A 20,495-nucleotide genomic window follows, 5' to 3' on the forward strand; every position below is an offset into this window, starting at 1 on the left:
TGGGATGCATGGGGGGGGCACCGAGGTATTGGGGGGTCACCTGGGGGCACTGGGGTGTCCCCAGGGTGCTGGGTCAGACACATGGGGGGGGCACCGAGGTGCCGGGGGGGGAACCGGGGTACTGGGGGGAGCACTGGGGGGCACTGGGGTGCCCCCGGGGTGCTGGGTGGGACACATGGGGGGGGCACGGGGATGGGGTGGGGGTCACCAAGGTGCTGGGGGGGGGTCGGGGCCCGATTGGGGCGGGGGGGGACACCGAGGTGTCCCCAGGGTGCTGGGGGGGACAGCGGGTGGGGGCACCGGGATGCTGGGGGGGGGGGGGGGTCCGGGGCCCGGCTGCGGGGGGGGTGACACCGGGGGGGAGAGAGAATGCTGGGGAGGGGCACCGACCCCCGGTTGGGGGGGGGGGGGGCACCGGGGGGGCTCCGGTTCCCTGTTCGGGGTGGGGGGGGGCTCTCAGGCCGCCCCCCCTTCAATAAAGCCGCTGCCTCCAGCCCCGCGTCCCGGCTCCCTGCGCCTGCCCCCGGCCCCCCGGTACCGGTACCGGCCCCACCCCCCCCCCCGGTGACCACCCCCCCCCCCGGGGGGGGGATCCCGCCCATCGTCGCTTTACGGCCGCTGTCGCAAACTCCCCGCCCATTGCGGCGGGCGCCGCGCAGCCGTAAAGCGGAGCCGCCCCGCGCCCCCCGCCCGGTACCCGCAGCCCCGCCGGGAGGCGCCGGGGGGCGGGGGGGGGACGAGGTGGGGGGCGGGGGGGGACGGGGGGGGGATGGGGGGGGGATTTGGGGATGGGGGTGATGGGGGGTGTTTGGGGATGGGGGGGTGATGGGGATGGGGGGGGCTGATGGGGGGGGGATTTGGGGATGGGGGAGGTGTTTGGGGTCGGGGGGGTGATGGGGGGGGTGTTGGGGATGGGATTTGGGGCCGGGGGGGGTGATGGGGGGGGGATTTGGGGATGGGGGGGTATTTTGGGGTGGGGGGGGGGTTGGGGGGGGGGGCCGTGCTGTGATTGGGGGGGGCTGGGGGGATTTGGGGCTGGGGGGGCTGAGAATGGGGGGATTTGGGGTCATGGGGGCCGTGCTGTGATGGGGGGGGTCTGGGGGGATTTGGGGTTGGGGGCTGGAGGGTGGGGGGGGAAGGGGGAGATGGGGTGGGGGGGTTTGGGGGTGGGGGTGCTGGAGCTGGTCCTGGGGGGATTTGGGGCTGGGGGCTGCGAGGTGAGGATGGGGGGGGAGATGGGGCTGGCAAGGGGGTATTTGGGGTTGGGGGGGGGGCGTGCTGTGATGGGGTGGGGGGTCTGGGGGGGATTTGGGGTGGGGGGTCTGGTCCTAGGGGGATTTCGGGCTGGGGGCTGCAAGGTGAAGATGGGGGGGGAGATGGGACTGGCATGAGGGGATTTGGGGTTGGGGGGGGCGTGCTGTGATGGGGTGGGGGGTCTGGGGAGGATTTGGGACTGGGGGCTGCAAGGTGAAGATGGGGGGGGAGATGGGACCGGCATGAGGGGATTTGGGGCTGGGGGGGCATGCTGTGATGGGGGGGGCTGGGGCTGCAAGGTCAGGATGGGGGGGAGATGGGGCTGCTGTAGGGGGGATTTGGGGCTGGGGGGGTTTGGGGCAGGGGGGCTGGGGCTGGTGTTGGGGGAATTTGGGGCTGGGGGGTGAGGATGGGGGGGGGGGATGGAACTGGCATGGGGGTCTTTGGATCTGGGGGAGGCCGTGCTGTGACTGGGGGGAGCTGGGGGGGATTTTGGGCCGTGGGGGCCGTGGGGGATGGGGCTCGGGGGCGCTGTGTCCCTGGGGGGGGGGCGGAGGGGGGCACGTCCCTGCCAGCTCCCCCCCCTGAGCGCCGTCCCCGCGCGCCCCAGGCCGGCCGCGGTCGCTCGCAGCACCATGGCGCACGTGTGCCACCGGGTGGATTACCTGGCCGGCTTCTGCTGCCCGGTGGGGGGGCTGGTGGCGGGCAAGCCCCGCGTGCTGTGCCACGAGAACGAGATCTACCTCTCCAACGGCACCGAGTTCGTCTACGTCTACGACCAGGAGGGGAAGGTGCTCAAGGTGAGGCCGCCCCCGGGGCCAGGAGGCTCCCCGTGCCCCGGCACGGCTGCGGGGACCCCGGTTCTGCCCCCTCCAGGGACCCCCGCCGGGGCTCCTCCACCCCAGACCCTGTTTTTGAGGGGGGCAAACGAATTTCTGGAGCCCCTCGGCCCTCCTTACCCAGCACCGAGGCCCTGCCAGGGGTAGGGGGGTGCCGCTGTCTGCGCTCTCCCTGCTCCTGCGAGACAAACGTTTATCGAAGCGGGAGGCGCTTTCCTCCTCTTCCTCGGGCGAAGCGACGTCTCTTCCATTTCCCATCCCCAGAGTGCTCCGCTATTGTCTCCGCCATGACTAACGGCGGTCGGCGTGTCGAGTTATACGCGGCTGCTTTTTTTTAATTTGTTCTTATTCTCGATTCTAAGCAAGCCATCGCGGTAAGATCAGGGTTTGCCTCCTACACCGTGCTCCTTCCCCGGAAAGCAGATCGCACGCAGGCTCTACATTTCGATTTTCCTCCCCTTCCCCTCGGGGAGAGCAGGCGATGCCCTGCCCCTGCGCGCAGCCCCCCGACCCCGCTGCCTCGTGGCAGGCAAAAATTTCCTGGAAATTGCCCGTGATTTGCACGTGCAGGGGATCCCTGCTTTAATTTGCAATTTGGGGCTGCTCGGGAGGAAACACGGCCCACGAGCAGGGCGCCCGGCCGGGTGGGCACCGCGGTTCCCTCGCCACCACCCCCCCTGTGGGCACGTGGGGGCCCTATCCTGCCGGGTCCCTCTGCTGCGCCCCAGCCGGGTGCTGCAGGAGGTGACCTCCGCCTTCGCTTCTCCCCGCAGGCCGTGTACAGGTGCCCCGACCAGGTGTGGCACGTGGAGCTGCTGCCCCAGCCCAGGCAGCTCTACATCCTCTGCGCCCACAGCGGGATCTACTGCGTGGCCCTGGAGCAGCAGAGCAGGTGAGGCGGGCACCGCGGGGCGGCCGCGAGCCCCCCGGGCACGGTTCGGAGCTCTTTTAGCTGTGCCCCCTCGGCTCCCTCCAGGCCTCTGCTGTCACGGCAGGCGCTAAAAGCCTCGCCGCGGGGAGCTCGTTCCAAGGGCCGGGGCGAGAGGCGGCCAAGAGCGGCGCTGGCTTCGCCCCGCGCCTTGGCTGAGCGCCTCTGCCTGCTCGCTCGAAGGTTACCGGAGCAGACGGACGGCGACGGCCAAGAAAGCGAGCACCCTTCCAGCGTCTTCCCCATCGACTCGGACGCCTGCATCTTCCCAGACTCCAGCCTGTGCATGTTCACGCTGCTCAACACCTTCGTCATCACCCTGTCCCAGGCCCACGGCAAGTGGTGGATGAAGCTGCACGAGCTGCCGCGCCCCGAGCAGGAGGAGAGCCCCCCGTACCGGCAGGTCAGCGAGGTGGGCTTCTGCCCCGGCCCCCCGCCCGCGGCCCAGGGGGACGGCCCGCCGTCGCGCTTCCTGCCCGTCCTCTGCTGCGCCTCCTCCCCGGGCACGGCGGGCTCCGGGGAGGGGCCGTGGTGCTCGGGGGGCTTTGTGCTGGAAGAGCCCCTCTTCAGCTTGCTCTTTGGGATCGACGCGGCCATGCTGGAGTCGCCGATGATCCTCTGCGGCTTCCCGGATGGACAGCTCTGCTCGGTGCCGCTCAAAGCCCTCAGCTCCTCGCCGGCTGCCGACGGCTGCCACGACGTTTCGAGCCGAGACCCCCCGGTGAAGATCCTCCACCATTTGGAGGAGCCCATCGTCTTCATCGGCGCCTTGAGAACGGAGCGGAGGGCGGCGGAGGAAGAGGAGGAGGAGGAGGAGGAGGCTGAGGACGAGCCGCTCTTCGGCGCCGCCGGCTGTGACTGCGTGGTGGCCGTGGGCCACTACGGCAAGATGGTGGCCGTCAAGGCGGACCAGCGCCAGGAGGCGACGGTGCCGGAGCTCAGGGAGTACTCCTTGCGCGGGCCCATCCTCTGCGCCGCCTGCGGCAGCGGCAGCCGCATGTATTACAGCACGCACTCGGACATCTCCGCCGTCGACCTGGACTGGGTCGGCGAGTCCTCTGACCCCGAGGACGCCGAGAGCCCCGCCGGCGTCCTGCCTCCCGTCCTGTCTCCGGCCAGTTTAAGTATCTGTAGCGTCGTGGCCCTTTCCTTGTCATCTCGGGCGTCAGAAGGTACTGCTGGCAGCGGGGAGCGCGCCGGGTCTCGGGGCGGGACGGGGCCGGGTAGCTGCCCGCTCTGCCTGCCCCTCACCCCTCGTCGCGGGCCAGGTCGGGCTCCGTCCTCCGCCCGTTCTTGTTGACCCCCCTGGTTTTTGTAAGTCGTTTCCACCTCGGGCTGAACGCGAGGTGTGCTCGGAGTGGCCTCTGCTCCCCGCCTGGTTGCGGTTCATCTCGTGCGAGGCTCCGCGCCGCCGTGGGGCTGCAGGAGGCCGCCAGCCCGTGCAGGGTTCTGCGGGGCCCCGGCTGTCCCCGTTGGGTCCCTGCGCGGAGGGGAGCGTGGGGAGACCCAAAGGGGCTGCAGGCGCAGCTGCTCAGAGCCTGCCTGCACTGCTCCTCCTTGGCCCCGTGGCTTCTGCACTGGCACCCCGGGGTGCGGGCAGCGCACGGTGCCCGACCGCAGCCTGGGCACGGAGCAAAGCGCGGTGCTCGCCTTGGCCTCCGCCTCCGAGCGCGGCGAGTGCCTCGGGCAGCACGGGGAGCGAGCAGGGCCAGGACAGGCGAGCGAGCGAGGATTTTCCAGGCACCTCGCGGAGCCGCATGGCTCTGCCACCAGGAACCTGCGTGGCAGCGCCAGCCCCGAGCGCCCGGCGCCTCCTGCAGCCACTTGGGGGGACGCTGGGAAGCACGGCTGGGCCCCGGGCGGCACGGTGGGGACGGGGCAGGCAGGAGAGAATGAAATCCTGCCCCTGGAGCCATGTATTTTTGGGGCACTCTTGGGGTCCCCATCCCCTCTCCGTCGCGCCCACCCGTGGGCGGCTGCTCCCGCTTCTCCCCCGCCAGCGCGGGGCTGGGGCTGCACCCTCACGAGGAGGGGCCGTGGTGGCTTTTCCCCTTGCTGTCTGGTGTGCAGAGGGGGCACTCAGTTGCCGCCCGGGGCAGGCGGTGACGGGTCGCGTCCCGCCAGCCTGTGGGGAACCCGCTGCTGCCTCTCCGGCCTCCTCCTGCCCCCTCAGCCCCTGAGCCGTGCCCGCCTCTGTCCCGCAGGGGAATCGGAGCTGCTGGCCCTGTCCGCCAAAGGCCGCCTCATGACCTGCGACTTGTGCAGCCCCGAGGACGCCGACGTTGAGCTGACGCCCGCCGAAATCGGCCGGAGGATCAAGGAGCTGCTGTCCGGGATCGGCAACACCTCGGAGAGGTACGGGGCAGGGCCGCTCGGTGCTGCGCCCCCCCCCGCTGATGCTTCCTGAGCCCCTCTCTGGGCTCCTCCCCGCTGGGTTTTTGTGCATCAGCTCCTGGCTCTAGGGTTGCTCACCAAGTGCCCTGCGGAAGCAGCCCCAACATTTACCTTTTCCCCGGGCGGTTTCTGCGGGAGGCTGGCTGGGAAGCCCCCAGCCTCGGTAGAGCGAGAACGGTTCGCCGGAGCCCTGCCTCCTGCCCTCGTTGCTCTCGGCGCAGGCAGCTCCGCGCCGCCGCGGGCGGGCTGGTGCTTACGGCCTCGGCGCCAGAAGGTGGCGGAGGCAGGGTGCCAGCGCGCCCAGACGCCCCGCGGCCCCTGCCAAGTCCGCAGCCGCAGGCAGGGCAGCCGCGTGCCTCAGACCTCTGCGGCCATCTGTGCGCGGGGAGGAGGCGCAGACGAGGCCCCCCCGGCCCCCCCCTCCTCGCAGGGGGATTCCCCAAGCTCCGAGCGAGATCTGTCGCCCACCGCGCGCTGCCCTGCCGCTTCCCGTTGCAGGGAGCCGCGGCCCAGGGGCCGTTTTTGGGGTCTCACCGGCCACAGCCCCACGTCAGGGTCTGCTGGGCTGGTGTGGGTGTTTGTCCCGGCCTTGCCCCCACCCCGTTTTGCCCACCCGGTGTCCCAGCCTCCGTCCCTCTCGCCGTCTCAGCCCTGGCACTTTGTCCTTGCAGAGTTTCCTTCCTGAAGAAGGCGGTGGACCAGAAGAACCGAGCTCTGGCCAGCCTGAACCAGGTGATGAACGTGAGCGCGGCTTTGCTGTCCAGCCAAGAAGGCCAGAAGCCCATTGCTTGCACTGTCACTGCCAACTGGAGCTGCCTCCTGCTCCGAGATGCCGTAACCATCTCCTGCCTGCTGGAGAACTGCAGCGAGTACAGCCTGGAGCAGGGCTGGACCCTGTGCGTTCAGCTCCTGGCCAGCCCCTGTGCCTTAGAGGAGGAGTCCGCGGATTCAGCCACCACCTTCACCTTCCCCATCGACCAGCTCCTCCCGGGGAACAAGAGGGAGCTGACGCTGCCCCTCGGCTCTGCCGCGGACGCCAAGCTGGACCTGCCTCTGACCATCTCCTGTGCCCTCTACTACAGTTTGCGGGACATCCTGGGCAGCGGCTCCGACTCCTCCGAGGCCCTGGACGACCTCCTCCCCGACGACTCGCCCATCCTGTCCCCGGACAGAGAGGGGATCTGCCTGCCCCTCAGCGAATGCACCATCGACATGCTCCAGTGCCTGCGTTTCGAGAGCAGCCCCCCCGGGCCAGACGCCTCCCCCCCGGCGGCCGCGCTCCCCGCGCCCCCAGACCCCGTGGAGACCTTCCTGAAAGCCTCCGGGGAGCAGACTGAGCCCGGCGAGCCGAAAGCCGCGGGAGAGGGGAGCCTGCCGCCCTCGGCGGCCTCCATCAGGGTGTCCTCGGAGCTGCTGAAAGCCGCGCTGAAAACCTCCGGCTCAGGTGGGTGCTGCCTGCAGGGAGCTGCCGGGGTTGGTGCCGGGCAGGCCCTCGGGGAGGCGCGCTCGCCTTCCAGGAGGGCAACGTCAGCTCCGTGGAGCCGGGGCTGTCCCCAGCCCCTTCCCTGGGCGTGGGAGCACGTGGCAGCTCCCGGGCTGGCGCGTGGCCGTGGTGGCAGCTGCATGGCCGAGCTTGGCAGGGTGGGGGGGGAACGTCCCCAAGCCCCCCCGGCGTGGCAGCAGCTGCAGGCGCGGGCCGCACCAGGCACGCGCCGCTCCCCGCTCCGCGCTGCCTGCGGCGCCCCGGCCTCAGCCGGGCTGCTGAGCGCCCGAGGGAGGGCGAGCAGAGGCGTAACGAGCTCCGCTTTCTCTCCTCTTGTCCCCCAGATGTCCCGCTGAGCTGTGCCACGCTGCGCTGGCTGCTGGCTGAGAACGCCGGGGCCGAGGCGCTGAGCAGCGGGGAGGTGGCGTCGGTGCGCGGCGCGGCTCCGGACGGAGGCGAGGTGCAGCTGCTTGTGCGAGAGGCAAGGACGGGGTTAGCCCTGCAGAGAAACGCCCCGGGCCCCGTCCCACAGCCCCCGGCTCCCGCGGGGGGAGCGGGGTGATGCCTGGCCTGGCCGACATCCCGCGGGGCCGGGCACGTGGGTGCGCTGCGCACCGGGCTGGAAGGGCTGTGCTGCTGCTCCCCCTCTTCCCAACCCTTCCCCAAGGCTCCTTCGGGCTGCTGTGCTGTGCTGCGCCTGCAAAGCGAGGGGGAGAGCGTGGATTCTGGGCGTAAATCTGATCTGCTGCAAGTTTTCCCCCCTCTAATGCAAAAATCTGCCTCAAAGTGTAAAGGAAAAGCTCTAGCTGCTACCCGGCTCTCCGCCGCGGCCGGACAGCCCTCCGGCGAGGGGCCCGTGCGTGCCGGCAGCGACCTGGCTCAGGCTGATTCACACTCGAGAGCACTAATATTGCCAGCGTGATCAGCGACAGCATTAATTCTGCTTGGGCTGAGCCTGCTGCCGGGTTCAATCTGCTGGGGCGGCAGCCCGCGTCCCGTCGGGGAACGGGCGTCGGGTCACCCGCATCCAGCGCCGGTCCCAGCAGGGCTGAGGGGGCACCCGAGGGCTCAGCTGGGACCCAGCGGGCACCGGAGCCGGGCGAGCACCCCTCGGAGGGGCTGGGCAAGGTCTCTGCTGCGCTCAGCGGGGCTGGCAGCATCTCCGGCTGCTGCTGAATTTGCTCGTACGGGTCTGGAGAGCAACTGAGGGGCGTGCAGAGAGCAGGGGCAGGAGGAACGGCAGCTGCTGCTTGGGGCCCAGCCTGGTGTCGCTGTCCCAGCCCTGTTGCCTGTGGGGTCCTGGGGCCGCCCCCTCCCCCGGCGCTGCCGTGCCCAGCGAGGATTTGCTTCTCCCCCAGGTGGCCATGAACGACCTGAGCCCGGCGGGCCCCATCCAGGCGGTGGAGATCTTCATGGAGAGCCCGTCGCTGGCCGACATGTGCAGGATGCACCACGCCGTCATCCGGCGCATCCAGGTACGCTGCTGCGGGGCCGTGCCGCTCCCCCCCCGTGCCCCCCGGCCCCCGCCGGACACGGCCCCGGGTCCCCACGCACGTCAATGCCCCGGGGCCAAACCCTCGGGGCCAGGCTGGGTGCCTGGGGACGGTTTCTCTGGCACCACCGTGTGGCAGACGAGCTCGGCGGGGCCCGGTGTCACGCAGGGCTGAGGATCGGCACCGCCGTGGACCCCGTTCCTTGCCCAAGCCGCGGGGTCGGTGCCGTGAATCCGCGGCTGGCACCTGTGGGGTCGTGCCCCGTGCCCCCGTTACGGGTTCCCTTAGGTTCAGTGCGGCCCTGCTGCTGCTCCGGTGCCGGCAAGTGCCACGCGGGGCCTGGGCAGAGCAGGGCAGGGGAGGCAGCTCCCTCCTGCCCGGGGCTGTTTGCACCCGGAGCCACCCCCCCAGCAGAACCCCGCTCCCCGCAGGCGCTGGTGCTGGAGCAGGCGGCGCAGGGCTCGGGACCCCCCGACCTCCGCATGCAGTACCTGCGCCAGATCCAGGCCAACCACGAGGTGAGCCCGCGACGCCTCCTTCCCCTCCCTGCGCCGCGGTCCCCCCGTGCCCCCCGCGGCCTTGCACGCCCCCCCCACCTCCTTGTTCCCCCCCCGCAGATGCTGCTGAAGGAGGCGCAGTCCCTGCGCGACCGGCCGCCCCTCGGCGAGGAGAGCGCGGTGACGGCGGAGAAGCTCCTGCACGTCTACAGGCAGCTGCGCAACCCCAGCCTCGTTCTCCTGTGAGCAGCGCGGCACCCAGAGCACCCCCGGACTCCCCCCCACCCCGGAGACAGGAGGGGAGCCCCCCCCAAAAGGGGGTTTGGGGGGGAAGCAGCAGCCCCTGGTGGGACGGCCGGGCAGGGCGCGGTGCGTGCGGGCGGTTTGTGTGTGTGCGTGTTTCGTGGTCGTGTTGCGGGCAGCACCGAGGGCGCGGGGCTGCGGCGTGGCTCTCCCCCCCCGGGGGGGCCGCCCGGCGGCAGAGCGGGGGCTTCTGGGCTGGCCCGGCCCGGCCCTGCCGCCCCCCCCACACCCCCCCCCGGGCAGCCCCGGGGCCGGTGCTGTCTCTTGTGGGGTCGTTTTAGCCGTGGTAGTTTTAGCGCTCTCCCGGCGGCTGCGCCGGCTGTGGGCTGTGCCCCCCCCAACCCCCCACCCCCAGCCCCGCGCTGCCTTTTTCGGGAGCGAGGAGGAGCAGGGTGCTGCGCCAGGGTGCCCGGCGGGCGCCCGCCCCCGGGGGAGCCCCCGTTTTCTGCTGGGCAGGGGAGGGGGTGGGGTTGGGGGGGGCTGGGGGGGGGGGGAGGTTTCCGCTCCCCCGTCGTTTCTATAAATGAGCTCGTCTCTCTGCGGCGGCGCGGCGTGTTTTGGCCCAGGCCTTCCCCGCGCTGCTCCGGTGTCTGTAAATCTGTCGTCTGCCATGAAAACGGTCGTGCCGCTCAGCCAGTTGCCCGCCTCTGTTCCTTTCCGTCTCCCCACCCCACAGCCCCTGGGGCGGGGGGGCTGCCACCGCGGGATGCCGCCAGACCCCCCCCCCCCCCTCGCCGCCACGCTGCCTGCCTCGGGGCTGCGGCCCCCTCCTGCTGTGCCCCCCGCAGCACCCACGTCCCTGGGGGCGCTCGGGGAGGGGGGGGGACAGCTCTGCAGAGCCCTGCAGCCCCCCTCGGCACCCCGAGCACCGCTCCCGTCGGTGCGGGTCTGCTCGGCCACCGTCCCTGCACGCCGCCAGCAGCCCCCCCTGCAGCAACCCCAGGTCCCCGTGCCCTGCAGCCGGGGCAGGCTCAGCCCTTCACGGGGGCACTGGGGCTCCCCCAGGGCAGCGCTCCCCCAGTTACGGGGTCACTGGGACGGGGCGGAGGCAGGATCCCGACCCGCCGCGCCCTTGCCGCAGGCGGCGAAGGAAGAGGCCTGGCCCCGGTGCAATCCAGACGCGCTTTAATGCCGCAAGTCGAGGGGGGGTCGGGGACACGGCTGCCGTAGGCGATGCCACCGCCGGCTCTGCCACCATCCTCCGCCTGCCTGGGTCTTCCTGGCCGCCCCGGTCCTGGGAGCAGGGCGGGCTCGGGGCCACCGCGGTGCCAGTGCCCCGGCGCCCCCCCCCCAGCCCGTCCCCAGCAGCCGGTGGCTCAGTACTCCCAGAGCGTGGCCCGCAGCACCGAGTCGCTGTCGGCCCGCAGGGTGCCGGCCGGGTCCCCGCGCAGGTACCGCCCGTTCTTCCCTTTGATGGCCACGCGCCCGCGCTCCCGGAACTCGAAGAAGAAATCCTCGGAGAGGTCCCCGTCGCTGCAGACCGCCCCGCTGCTCGCCACGTACCAGAACTTGCCCCCCTGGCCTGCGGAGAGCCCCGGGGCCGTCACCGGGGGTCCGGCTGAGCCCCGGGGCAGCCCCTTGCCCGCCCTGACCCGCCACCCACCTCGGATCTGGTAGGCGCCGTCGCTGAAGCCAACGTGGAAGACGTCATAGACGGAGCGGTTGGAGTCGAGCAGGTTGGAGCCGCGGTGGTAGCAGACGAAGCCGTGCTCGCCCCGCAGCACCAGCATGGGCCGGTTGATCAGCTTCAGGGTGAACTCCTCGTCCTCCCCTGCGCGGAGCTGGCGTCAGCGGGGTGGGGGCCCCCCCAGCCCCACCGTGCCCCCCCCCCCAAAAAGAAAAGCCGGCACTCACCCACGGCGTCGCTGACGGCCGCCAGCTGCCCGTTCCTCTTGGTGCAGACGTAGCGGCCGTTGCTGGCGCGCAGGGCCACGCGCCGCCCGCGCCACTCGATGTCGAACATGGTGTTGGCACCGCTGGCGGCGGGGCGAGAGCGTCAGCAGGGGTGGCCCCTACCCCCCCCCCCCGCATGCCTTCCCCCCCCCGGCCCCCACTCACACTTCGGTGGCCACGGCCTGGATGCCCCCGTGGGCCACCAGGGTCCAGTAGCTGCCGGCGTTGGTGTGCAGGCTGCACTTGTTGGTGTCGCGGTCGATCTGGAGCTGGAAGGTCTCGTGGTGCAGCTCCTCGTCCTGGTTCGCCGAGACGTTGACGCCTGCGGGTGGGGGCGGCTCTCGGTGCGGGGCCGGGACCCCCCCCCCCCCAAATGGTGGCCACGTGCGTGGATGATCCTCGGGTGCGTTCCCCCCCCCCCGCCCCTCCCAGGGTAAATCCCTCTGCAAACAATCGCGCTAATTGGGCTGGTTAATCTGATTGGGGCCGCGTCCATCTGGTCAGCGCCGCGGCGCACGGCCCCTATTTATAGCCCCCGCCGCCGTCACCCGGCCCTAAGCCGCTTGGCACGGGGGCAGGCGCTCCCGGTGCCGCGGGGACAGGGGGCAGCCAGGGCCACCCCTGGGGACCCCCGCGGGTGCCGGAGGCCCCGGTCCCATCCCACGTCCCCAGTGTCCCAGGTCTGCACGGGGACGCGTAGGGCCAGGGGGCACGCGCGGGGCTGCGAGTGCAAATCTGTCACAGAGGGGTTTGGGAGGGGAGGGAGCTGAAAGCTGCCCCCATCCCACTGCGTCGCGCTGCCCCCAAGCCCCCTCAGCCTGGCCCTGGGCGCCTCCAGGGATGGGCACCCGCAGCAGCTCGGGGCAGTGCCTCATCGTGGGGTGTGGGTGCGCCCCCCAAGTGCTGTGCAGAGCCCCCCTGCATTGCACAGAGCCCCCCCCGCACATGGTGCTGAGCTCGGCCCTGCACGCGTGCCACGCTGCAGAGCTGTGCACACAAACACGCGTGCACACACATGTGCACACGTGCAAAGAGCCCTGAGCACACGCATGGGCTGCAGAGCTGGGTGCGTGCACACGCGTTTGGGCCGTGCGGAGCCGTGCACGCCTGAGCGCATGGGCACTCAGCATTGCACACGCATGGGCTGCGTGTAACACGTACACGCCTGCGGCACACCGCACAGAGCCCCGCACAGCACCGTCGCTGAGCCCACCCAGCCCCGATGGGCACGGCGTCCCCCCCGGGCAGGGCCCCGCACCCCTCGACAGCCGCAGGTCCATCGTGTCCCCGGGGTGGGAGCAGCCAGACCCCCACCAGCTGCTGCGGGGCAGCCCCCAGACAGGGGCAGCACCGTGGGGGTGTTTTTGTAGGGTCTCCTCCCGCAGCAGGGGTGTCCCTGCAGGGGCCGGGGGTGCTTTTGGCTGAGCCGATCCCCCCCCCACCGTGCCGAGGCCGGGGCAGCGCTTACCCTGCCGGATGGAGACGAATCTGCCGTTGGCCGCCGTGAAAACCACCTGGGGGTGGCTCTCCTCCAGGTCGAAGAGTTCGTCTTTGCCCGGCTTGGAGCTGCGGCCGGACTTGAGGGTGCCGGTGGGCCCCGTGGGCGCCAGGTACTTGCCGTCGCAGTCCTTGAAGGCCAGCTTGCCCGCCTTGAACTCGAGGGTGTAGCCGGTGCGGGCGCCGGGCTCGGGCACCAGGGTGCCGTCGCAGCGCAGGTAGCGCTCGTCGGCGGTGCGCAGGCTGTACTTCTTGTCCTGGAAGCAGAGGGTGATGAGGGCGTCCACCCCCCAGGGCAGGTTGCTGTCGGTGGCGATCTCGTCCTCGTGGGCGCTGAGGTGGGCGTAGCGGCGGCGGCTGACGCTCAGCAGGTTGGCCTGGGGGTGCATGGCCAGGTGCACGGTCCAGAGCTCGCCCTCGGTGACGCTGGGCGCGAAGCAGGACAGCCGGTCCTCCCGGCCCCCGAAGAAGCGCCGGTGCGGCTCCGACTGCAGCGCCCAGCGCCCGTCTGACTGCGTGACGATGCTGAAGCGCTCATCGCGGCCCGGCTGCTCGGCCTCGCAGCGCACCTTGCCGTCCTTGTCGGCCCCCAGGTAGCGGCCCAGGTGGCTCTTGAGGAAGACGACGGAGCTGTCGGCTTCGTCCTGCTCCAGCGTCCAGATCTGCTTGCGCTTCAGGCTGGGCGCCGAGGCGTTCACCTTGTAGCCGAAGCTCTCTGCCGTCAGGTACCGGCTCTCGCAGTTGATCAGCCCAAACTGGATCTTCAGGACCTGGTGGATCCCATTCGTTGGCATCTTCCGCCGGCGGCTGGGGGGGGGGGCGGCCCCAAGGGGGCTGCCGGGGGCTCCCCGGGCGTCGCGGCGGGGACGTCTGCGCTGCCGGCTGCCGCGGCCGCACTGGCCCCGCGGCTCGGCGCGGCTCGGCACGGCACGGCGCGGCACAGCGGGGGGGTCCGGGGGTGGGCCGGGGGCCGCGGCCCGTTGAATTAGGCGCAGGTAGGATTACAAAGCCCGGCCAGATCGCAGCGGGCGCCGAGGCCGGGGTAACCTAGAGCGGGGCTTTCGCTTCCAGCCCAGGGGAGCGGGCGCCCCAGCAGCCCCCGGCCAGTTCCCGGGGTGCGCGGCCACGCCGCCCTCCAGCACCACGGCCCCGGTGTCCCGCTGCGGGTGGAAAACTTGGGTGGGAACCCGATCCGGGCGCGGGCCGGCGGATCCGTTCCCCGCGGGCTAAGGTTACCGGGCTCTCTGATTCAGCAGCGGGTCACCTCCAGCCGCGCCGCCTCCCAGCCAGCCCCTAAGCGCCTTACAATTAGCCGGGCATTTTGATTAGTTTAAACCTTTTATCCTGCTTTGGGGCCCTTGGCCTCCATCTGTCCTGTGGCCCCAAATCCCTCCCGCGGCCGTGGGGTCACGCAGCCCCGCGTGGTTGCGATGGGAAGGGGCCGGGGGGGGCTCGTGGGGACCCCCCGCAACACGCGGGGTGCGGGGCCCTGCGGTGCCGGGGGTCCGTGGGCTGCCTGGGGGGGGGGGGGGGGGACAGGAGAGGGGATAGGGCGTGGGGAGCCCCCCTCCCGCTGCCACCAAAGGGACCTGGGGACGGGCTCAGCACCCTTCGGGATGGGACGCTCGGTCCCTGGCACCCGCTGTCGGCTGCGCACCGGCACCGCGTTGCCGCGGCCTCCTTCCCCCCCCCCCCCCCGGCTCCGGTGTCAGCGCGGCGGCGGCGAGTTATTGTTCCCGAAAATAGGTCCCGGGGATTGTTTGCCTCATGACTTTTTCATGGCGGGGTGCGGGGGGGGGGGGGGGGCCGGGGGTGGAGGGGGGGGCAGGCTGGCGGCCCCCAGCCACTGCGTTGCGTTACCCGAGCTGCCCGGCGCGCTGTAACTGACCCCCACCGAAACGGAGACGGGTTGGCTTTCGGGCTGGGGGGGGGGGGGAAGTGGGTCAGGGTCCTGCGGGGATGGGGGCAGCGGGGGCTCGGGGGGGGGCACCCCAGGGTGCTGCTGGCTCCCCGCGAGTGCCTGGCGCAGGAGCCGGGGGCTGCGTTTGCACACACGGGTGCCCCCCCCCCTCCCCAAATATTGCGCCCATGGGGTGGGGGGGTCCTGCCCCACGGGCACCCCGGGGGGGGGGGGGCTGCGGATGGAGGGGGGGGGGGGGGCGACATCTTGCGCAGCACCCCGCCGTCACCGTGACAACGGGGGGGAGGCTGTCGCTGTCACCACGGCGACAGAGCCTGGCGCACAGGCTGGGGGGGGGGCACCGCATCACCACCGCGGGGACCTTCGCCCGGGGCGGGGGGGGGGAAGGGAGGAGGAGGAGGAGGAGGAGGAGGAAGGCGCACAGCGCGCTGTGCGCCTTCCTCCTCCTCCTCCTCCTCCTCCTCCCTCCGCCCCCCCCCTCCCCGGGCGAAGGTCCCCGCGGGGGCGGTTTCGGTGCGGGGCGCGGCCGCCCCCCCCCCCCCCCCCCCCCCCGCCGGTACCTGCCGCGCCCCGCCCGCCGCGGGCCGGGGACACCGGGCACGGCCCCCCCCCCCCCGCCCCCGGTTCCGCCCCGGGTGCCCGGCAGCAGCTCCTTCTTTGGGCAGGAGGCAGCACCCTTGGGTGCCCCGTGGGTGCCCCGTGGGTGCCGCCAGCCCCACGGCCGCGGGGCGCGGTGCCGGGCGCGGTCCCCGCCTTCCCGCAGCCCGGCAGCCCGGCTCCCCTCGCTTCCTGCTCGGGGAAACTTCCCCCGGCCCCCCCCCGGGCCCCCTGCCCCACCGAGCCCCCTGCGCGCCCACCGCCTCCCCAGCCCCGACACCCCAATGACCGAGACACGAGGCCCCCCCCCCCCCCCCCCCCAGCCCCGCGCCCCGCAGCCCCCCGGGGACACCGTCCCGCCGTCCCTGCTGCCGCCTTTACGGACACGACCCCCCCGCCCCAAGCACCCCAAATCCCATCCCTCTGGGGGTCCCCAAGGTGCCGGCACCGCTCGGCGCCCCGGCACCCAGCACGGCGCTCCGGCCACGCCGCCCGTGCCGTCGGGCCCCGGCCTCCACCCTCCGGCTCCGGCAGGGCCCGGGGAAGGTGCCGGAGCCTCCCGGCACCGAGCGGTGCTGGGAACCCCCCGGGAAAGGCGCCGAGCACCGGCACCGGCACCGCTGGCACCGCTCTGCCCGCACGGAGGGGCCGGGGGCAACGCTGCGGCCTGGTCCTTGGGGCCTGGCGCGGGCCGGGGGGGCTCAGCACCATGCGTGGGGCCCAGTGTGGTCTGTGGGGTTTGGCACCATCCCTGGGGGCTCAGCACCGTCCCTGGGGGCTCAGCACCACCCCTGGGGGCTCAGCGCCACCCCTGGGGGCTCAGCGCCACCCCTGGGGGCTCAGCACCGTCCCTGGGGGCCCAGCGCCACCCCTGGGGGCTCAGCACCACCCCTGGGGGCTCAGCACGCTGCCCTGCATGGGGTAGGCCCCGGTCCCCAGCGGTGCCCAGCCCGCGGCACCCCCGGCAACGTGCGGGGGGCTCGGGCACGGCCCAGGGGGGGCTGCCCGGGGGTGGCACCGTCCCCAGGTGGCGGTGACGGGGGGTGGGGGGCAGCGCCGGGCCTTGGGGTGTGACAGTGCCAGACACGGGGGGGACACGGCACGGCCTGGCCAGAGCGGGTGGGCAAGCGGGGCCGGCTGCGGGGTACCTGGGGTGGGGCTGTCGGGTGTCCCTACGGGGTGTGGGTGTCCCTGTAGGGTGTCAGTGCCCCCACAGGGTGTCCCCATAGGGTGTCCATACGGGGCGTGGGTGTCCCTATAGGGTGTCACTGTAGGGTGTGGGTGTCCCCATGGGGTGTCAGTGCCCCCACAGGGTGCCCCCATAGGGTGTCCCTACGGGGTGTGGGTGTCCCTGTAGGGTGTGGGTGTCCCCATGGGGTGTCAGTGCCCCCATAGGGTGTCCCTACGGGGCGTGGGTGCCCCCCTGTAGGTTGTGGGTGTCCCTGGAGGATGTCGCTATAGGGTGCGGGTGTCCCTACAGGGTGTCCCTATAAGGTGTAAGTGTCCCTATAGGGTGTCGCTATAGGGTGTGGGTGTCCTACGAGGGTGTCCACACAGTGTGTCGGTGCCCCCACAGGGTGTCCCCATAGGGGGTGCCTATAGGGTGTGGGTGTTCCCATAGAGTGTGGGTGCCCCCACAGGGTGTCCCTATAGGGTGTCCCTATGGGGTGTGGGTGCCCCCACAGGGTGTCCCCATAGGGGGTGCCTATAGGGTGTGGGTGTTCCCATAGAGTGTGGGTGCCCCCACAGGGTGTCCCTATAGGGTGTCCCTATGGGGTGTGGGTGCCCCCACAGGGTGTCCCCACGGGGTGCGGGTGTCCCTATAGGGTGCGGGTGCCCCCACAGGGCATCGCTATAGGGTGTCCCTATGGGGTGCGGGTGTCTCCATAGGGTACCCCCATGGTCTGGGGGTGCCCCCCCAGGGGGTGTCCCGCAGGGTCCCCCCCCCCCCCACCGGGCCGACCCCCGGCGGTGCCCATTGCCCCCAGCTCTGCCGGAGCAGCCCCGGGGCCCGGCACCGCCGCAGCCCCCCCGGTCCCGGTCCCGGCCGCACCCCCCCCCCCCGTGCCCGGAGCCTGCGGGGTCGCCGCGGCCGGGCCGGGGTCGCCGCCGCCGCCCCCCCCCCCCCCCGTTATGCCCCATGCAGGTTCCGGGGTGCCGCGGGGCGGGGGCAGCCCCGCCAGGCGCCCCACGTGGCCGGGCGGGCGCCAGCCAATGGGAGCGCGTGTTTCGGAAAGATCTCCATATATGGCGATGTTCTCGGCCGGGGGGGAGGGGCCTCCGCCCCCTGGGTATAAAAGCGCGGGGCTGGCAGCCGGGCGGTCTCACTCGGCCGGCGGCAGCGGACCAGGCGGCACTGCGATCCCCAGCTCCGCCAGCAGCATCCCGCAGGTACGGCCCGGGCCGGGCCCCGGTAGCTGCTGGGCCTCAGTGCCCCCCCCCGTCCCGCGGGGCTCATCCGCTGCAGGACATTGCGGGGGGGGGAGGGGGGAGAAACCGGGAGGGGGGTGGGGGGGTGCAGCGGGACCCCCCCCCCCCGCCGGGTGTGGGAATGGTATCGCCCAGCAGAGCCCGCCGTTGGGCTGGGGTGGGGGGGGCAGAGGGGCGCGGCGCTGATTGGCTGCGGGGGGGAGGGTGACGTCACGGCGCGGGAGATTCGAACGCGGAAGGGGGGGGGGGCGGTGTCCCGGTGCCGGTGTTAACGGCGCGCCGTGCCCGCAGCCACCGCCATGGAAGAGGAGATCGCCGCGCTCGTCATCGACAACGGCTCCGGCATGTGCAAGGCCGGCTTCGCCGGGGACGACGCCCCCCGCGCCGTGTTCCCGTCCATCGTCGGCCGCCCCCGGCACCAGGTAGGCGGCTGGGGGGGCTGGGGGCGGGGTACCGGGATTGGGGGGGGGGGTCTCGGGGGTCGTTGGGGGGGGGTCACCGGGCGCTGACCGGGCGTTGTTGTCCCCCCGCAGGGCGTGATGGTGGGCATGGGGCAGAAGGACAGCTACGTGGGCGACGAGGCGCAGAGCAAGCGCGGTATCCTGACCCTCAAGTACCCCATCGAGCACGGCATCGTCACCAACTGGGACGACATGGAGAAGATCTGGCACCACACCTTCTACAACGAGCTGCGCGTGGCCCCCGAGGAGCACCCGGTGCTGCTCACCGAGGCGCCCCTCAACCCCAAGGCCAACCGCGAGAAGATGACGCAGGTAGCCCATTCCTCCCCGCCCCCCCCCCCCCCCAGTCACCGATCACCTCCGCAGGCCCTCTTTTTGTTATTCTGGCATCTTAAATCTGAGTTTATTTTTTTTTCTCCTACCATTTTCAGGGTTCTGTACTCCTGGCATTTCTTCCCTGACGTCTCAGGTTTCTTTCGTTTGTGTTTTCTGCCTGCTTTCCTTGCTTTTTCCTTCACACACCAGTTTTTTTTGCATGTCAGCATGTGTGTTCTAACACGGGTGTGACCGGCCTGACTCCTTAACCTGGCATTAATCCGAGATCTCTTCTCTCCCTGCCTCTCAGATCATGTTTGAGACCTTCAACACCCCGGCCATGTACGTGGCCATCCAGGCTGTGCTGTCGCTGTACGCCTCCGGCCGTACCACCGGTATTGTTATGGACTCCGGGGACGGTGTCACCCACACCGTGCCCATCTACGAGGGCTACGCTCTGCCCCACGCCATCCTGCGCCTGGACTTGGCTGGCCGCGACCTGACAGACTACCTCATGAAGATCCTGACAGAGAGAGGCTACAGCTTCACCACCACGGCCGAGAGGGAAATCGTCCGTGACATCAAGGAGAAGCTGTGCTACGTCGCCCTGGACTTCGAGCAGGAGATGGCCACCGCCGCCTCCTCCTCCTCCCTGGAGAAGAGCTACGAGCTGCCCGACGGGCAGGTGATCACCATTGGCAACGAGCGGTTCAGGTGTCCAGAAGCCCTCTTCCAGCCATCCTTCCTGGGTAGGTAGGGGCTGGAGCAGCCCTGCAGACACCGTGCCGCCGTGGTGGGGACTTGTCGTGCTCTGGCTGCGTGCCGGGGGGGGGAGGCGTGGGGTTGGTGTGGCCGTGATGTGCTGCGTGGGTGCTGACCTGCCCCCGCCTCCTCCTCCTCCTCCCTAGGCATGGAGTCCTGCGGCATCCACGAGACCACCTTCAACTCCATCATGAAGTGTGACGTGGATATCAGGAAGGACCTGTACGCCAACACGGTGCTGTCCGGCGGCACCACCATGTACCCCGGCATCGCCGACAGGATGCAGAAGGAGATCACAGCCCTGGCGCCCAGCACGATGAAGATCAAGGTAAGGAAAACTGCGCCCCTGTCCCTCCTGCGGCAGGGGGGGGAGCTCTGGGCTGGGTGGGAGGAGCGGGGCAAGGCCGGGCGGCTCTGACAGCTCTCCCCCTGCAGATCATCGCCCCGCCGGAGCGCAAGTACTCGGTCTGGATCGGCGGCTCCATCCTGGCCTCGCTATCGACCTTCCAGCAGATGTGGATCAGCAAGCAGGAATACGACGAGTCCGGCCCGTCCATCGTCCACCGTAAATGCTTCTAAATGGACTGCTAGCAGGTGCGCCGCATCTGCTGCATGAGTCGTCTCACTAGTATATGTTTGCCCAGGCAAATCTATACACCTCATGCTAGCCTCATAAAACTGGAATAAGCCTTCTTTCAAAAGAAAACTTGCCCTTGGAAAGTCTGTACCTGATGTTTAGACCAGTGTCGGCACCGGATGGCCGAGCTGCCGCTTGATTTGACCTTTGTAGCCAAGTTCTCTGTTCCCTCGGTGTCCACCTTGAGCGAAAACAATACCCTGTACAGATCTGCTCCAGCCCGGGGCCGGGCGCCGCTGTGCTCGCGTGACAGCGGGGCTGTGGCGCCCGCCTCACGGGGAGCCTGGCGCGGCTCCCCCGATACTGACAGCGGCACCGCGGGCGGACAGATGTGTACAGGGTATTGGGAGCCAGGCTTCCAGTCCGCCCAGTGCGGAGCATTCCAGATTTCGTGTCGAGGCTGGTAGGAGTCCATCCGAGAATCCACTTCTGTTGCTGCCGTTCTAGCAAGGTTGGGAAACATATCGCATCCGAGCCTTACGAACCAGTCCGCATCCTCCTCCTCTTCCTCCCCCCCTGTCTCCCAGTAACCATCACGGGGCTGAAGTTACTCAACTTTGAGTTGCTGAAACTTTGCATTTACACCTGTAAATTTATGCATTGTTTAATTTATGTAAGATTTTTTTTGTACGTTGCCTTAATGTTCTCTCTCACATGACAGTAGGAAACCAAAATTTGTAAGTCATCCGAAAGTTGAGAAAATTGTAAACGCCCGACAACACGTCATTGTGTAAGGAAAATAAACAAAAAAAAAGCGCTGCAGTAAATGTCCCCCCCACATCCCCCCCCCA

General features: G+C 70.6%; 3 protein-coding genes across 7 annotated transcripts; 2 read left to right on the plus strand and 1 right to left on the minus strand.

The window, feature by feature from the left end:
* Positions 1-555: 555 nt before the first annotated feature.
* On the plus strand, positions 556-9,823 carry FAAP100 (FA core complex associated protein 100). Of its 5 annotated transcripts, XM_066980072.1 has the most exons (10): positions 597-741; positions 1,865-2,054; positions 2,867-2,985; positions 3,205-4,193; positions 5,226-5,376; positions 6,087-6,859; positions 7,243-7,379; positions 8,257-8,373; positions 8,823-8,909; positions 9,009-9,281. In XM_066980072.1, exons 2-10 carry the CDS (start codon positions 1,890-1,892, stop codon positions 9,132-9,134), a joined length of 2,664 nt encoding a protein of 887 aa, XP_066836173.1. In that variant the 5' UTR covers positions 597-741; positions 1,865-1,889; the 3' UTR covers positions 9,135-9,281. The 5 variants fall into 5 exon arrangements, with proteins under 5 accessions (XP_066836172.1, XP_066836171.1, XP_066836173.1 ...); XM_066980071.1 differs by lacking the exon at positions 7,243-7,379 and having other exon boundaries at positions 556-693; positions 9,009-9,823; XM_066980070.1 differs by lacking the exon at positions 7,243-7,379 and having other exon boundaries at positions 596-741; positions 9,009-9,823.
* A 471-nt stretch (positions 9,824-10,294) lies between these two features.
* Positions 10,295-14,367, minus strand: FSCN2 (fascin actin-bundling protein 2, retinal). The gene is made up of 5 exons (XM_066980075.1): positions 12,553-14,367; positions 11,250-11,406; positions 11,046-11,167; positions 10,795-10,962; positions 10,295-10,713 (listed from the first exon to the last, which is right to left on the minus strand). The coding sequence occupies exons 1-5, from the start codon at positions 13,373-13,375 to the stop codon at positions 10,508-10,510; spliced, it is 1,476 nt and encodes a 491-aa protein (XP_066836176.1). The 5' UTR covers positions 13,376-14,367; the 3' UTR covers positions 10,295-10,507.
* Positions 14,368-17,336: 2,969 nt separating this feature from the next.
* On the plus strand, positions 17,337-20,471 carry ACTG1 (actin gamma 1). Its single transcript, XM_066980030.1, has 6 exons — positions 17,337-17,490; positions 17,821-17,951; positions 18,063-18,302; positions 18,616-19,054; positions 19,214-19,395; positions 19,503-20,471. Exons 2-6 carry the CDS (start codon positions 17,829-17,831, stop codon positions 19,644-19,646), a joined length of 1,128 nt encoding a protein of 375 aa, XP_066836131.1. The 5' UTR covers positions 17,337-17,490; positions 17,821-17,828; the 3' UTR covers positions 19,647-20,471.
* The last annotated feature ends 24 nt before the right edge of the window (positions 20,472-20,495 follow it).

This window comes from Anser cygnoides, chromosome 19, assembly GCF_040182565.1.
Source record: "Anser cygnoides isolate HZ-2024a breed goose chromosome 19, Taihu_goose_T2T_genome, whole genome shotgun sequence".
NCBI lineage: Eukaryota > Metazoa > Chordata > Aves > Anseriformes > Anatidae > Anser > Anser cygnoides.

Bases quoted from the DNA above. Each gene is read 5' to 3' on its own strand.
- FAAP100 (XM_066980071.1), top strand. From the start codon at position 1,890: ATGGCGCACGTGTGCCACCGGGTGGATTACCTGGCCGGCTTCTGCTGC. The intron at 2,986-3,204 runs GTGAGGCGGGCA...GCTCGCTCGAAG, and splicing joins GCCCTGGAGCAGCAGAGCAG to GTTACCGGAGCAGACGGACG. The intron at 4,194-5,225 runs GTACTGCTGGCA...TCTGTCCCGCAG, and splicing joins GTCATCTCGGGCGTCAGAAG to GGGAATCGGAGCTGCTGGCC.
- ACTG1 (XM_066980030.1), top strand. From the start codon at position 17,829: ATGGAAGAGGAGATCGCCGCGCTCGTCATCGACAACGGCTCCGGCATG. The intron at 18,303-18,615 runs GTAGCCCATTCC...CCTGCCTCTCAG, and splicing joins ACCGCGAGAAGATGACGCAG to ATCATGTTTGAGACCTTCAA. The intron at 19,055-19,213 runs GTAGGTAGGGGC...CCTCCTCCCTAG, and splicing joins CTTCCAGCCATCCTTCCTGG to GCATGGAGTCCTGCGGCATC.
- FSCN2 (XM_066980075.1), bottom strand. From the start codon at position 13,375: ATGCCAACGAATGGGATCCACCAGGTCCTGAAGATCCAGTTTGGGCTG. The intron at 11,407-12,552 runs GTAAGCGCTGCC...CCCCACCCGCAG, and splicing joins ATTCGTCTCCATCCGGCAGG to GCGTCAACGTCTCGGCGAAC. The intron at 10,963-11,045 runs GTGAGTGCCGGC...AGCTCCGCGCAG, and splicing joins GGCCGTCAGCGACGCCGTGG to GGGAGGACGAGGAGTTCACC.